The sequence below is a fragment of the Calidris pugnax genome, unplaced genomic scaffold, assembly GCF_001431845.1.
Source record: "Calidris pugnax isolate Ruff unplaced genomic scaffold, ASM143184v1 scaffold32, whole genome shotgun sequence".
NCBI lineage: Eukaryota > Metazoa > Chordata > Aves > Charadriiformes > Scolopacidae > Calidris > Calidris pugnax.
This window is the reverse complement of record NW_015090783.1, coordinates 9,797,107-9,798,698: the sequence shown is the minus strand read 5'-3', so window position 1 is coordinate 9,798,698 and position 1,592 is coordinate 9,797,107. Positions and strand designations below refer to the sequence as shown.

Below are 1,592 nucleotides of genomic sequence, written 5' to 3'. Positions count from 1 at the left end.
CCCTGCAGAGCCCCCCACCCCCCCACAAGCGGCGTTTTCAAAGCCTCTCCTCTGGCGAGGGGTTTTCCAGGCACCCCTTGCTGCCCTGCACTTAGTTTCTACATCCCTGCCAAGCTGTTAAACACTTACATAATTTCCTCATTATATATTTTTCCTCCTATTTGATATATTTGTATATTCTCCCCCTTATATATACATTTTCCCCCATTCCTTTTATATATTTAATTTCCCCCCTGTTCCATTTATATATGTATTTTTCCCCTGTTCCATTTATTTATGTTTTTTTTTTCCCCATTCCCTTTGTGTACATTTTTCCTTGTTCCTCTGATAGCTACTTTTCCCCTTTTCCCTTTGCAGATACCTTTTCCCCTTTTGCCTTCATATATCTCTTTTCCCCATTTCCTTTACATAAATATTTTTTTCCTTATTCCTTTCTACATATCTTTCCCCTTTTCCCTTTATATATCTCTTTTCCCCATTTCCTTTACATATCTATTTTTTTCCTAATTCCTTTCTACATATCTTTTCCCCTTTTCCCTTTATATATCTCTTTTCCCCGTTTCCTTTACATATATATTTTTTTCCTTATTCCTTTCTACCTATCTTTTCCCCATTCCTTTGATACATACTTTCCCCCATTCCTTTTATATAGAAACATTATTTTTCCCCCTGTTAACGAGGTATTAAATCGAGCCCATCCTGCCCACCCCAGCTGTCCCAACCCCAGGGCTCCGTGCCCCCCTACACCCCTTTTTTTTCCCTCCAGGTGGGGCAGGGAGAAGGGCAACGAGCTCTGCAGCCCTTCAGATGGTTTTATTTCACTTTCTGGGGCTCAAACTGGCAGCTGGTGCAAATCTGGAGAATTTCAGAGGGGGTGGCCACGCTGGTCCAGGTCCCCCTGAAGGATAAGGGTTGGGTATGGGATTTGGGAAGGTTTTTGGCTGGCGGGGGACCATCTCCATCCTTTCTTCCCCCGCCTCCCGCAGACTACCAAGGTGACTACTACGGACCGGGAGGCAACTATGACTTTTTCCCCCACGGGCCGCCCTCCCAAGCCCAATCCCCGGCCGACTCCAGCTACCTTCAGAACTCAGGACCCGGCTCCACACCCCTGGGACCCTTGGAGCCCCCCTTAAGCGGACACCACTCCTCAGAAAACCAAAGGTACACGGATATGATCTCGCATCCCGACACCCCCAGCCCCGAGCCGGGGATGACCGGGTCGTTGCACCCCATCCCGGGGGAAGTCTTCAGCGGGGGGCCCAGCCCCCCCTTCTCCATGTCCAGCAATAGCGGCTACAGCGGGGCCCTCTCGCACCCCAACCCGGAGCTCAGCGAGGCAGCGGTGTGGTAGGCCCGGCGTGGGCACGCGTGCGCCTGTGGAGGGGGGGGGGGCAAAAAACCACCCCCACGGTCCCCCAACCCACGCGTGTCCCCCTTTTTTCCCCCCCGGCCCCGCACCAGGGCTCATCACATCACTATCGCCGGATAAAGACACCCCCCCCACTCTCTCCGATGCCAAAACGCATCCCTGCATCCCTCCCCATCCCCGCATCCCTCCCCACCCCCGCCTCCCCCCCCCCCCCCCCCCC

General features: G+C 52.6%; 1 protein-coding gene across 1 annotated transcript in view; it reads left to right on the top strand.

Moving 5' to 3' along the window:
- Positions 1 to 1,508, top strand: part of LHX5 (LIM homeobox 5) — a 7,527-nt gene extending 6,019 nt beyond the window's left edge. The window contains exon 5 of the mRNA XM_014961226.1: positions 987 to 1,508. Within this exon, the coding sequence (XP_014816712.1) occupies positions 987 to 1,354 (368 nt within the window). The 3' untranslated portion in view covers positions 1,355 to 1,508. The remainder of the gene's footprint in view (positions 1 to 986) is intronic.
- The last annotated feature ends 84 nt before the right edge of the window (positions 1,509 to 1,592 follow it).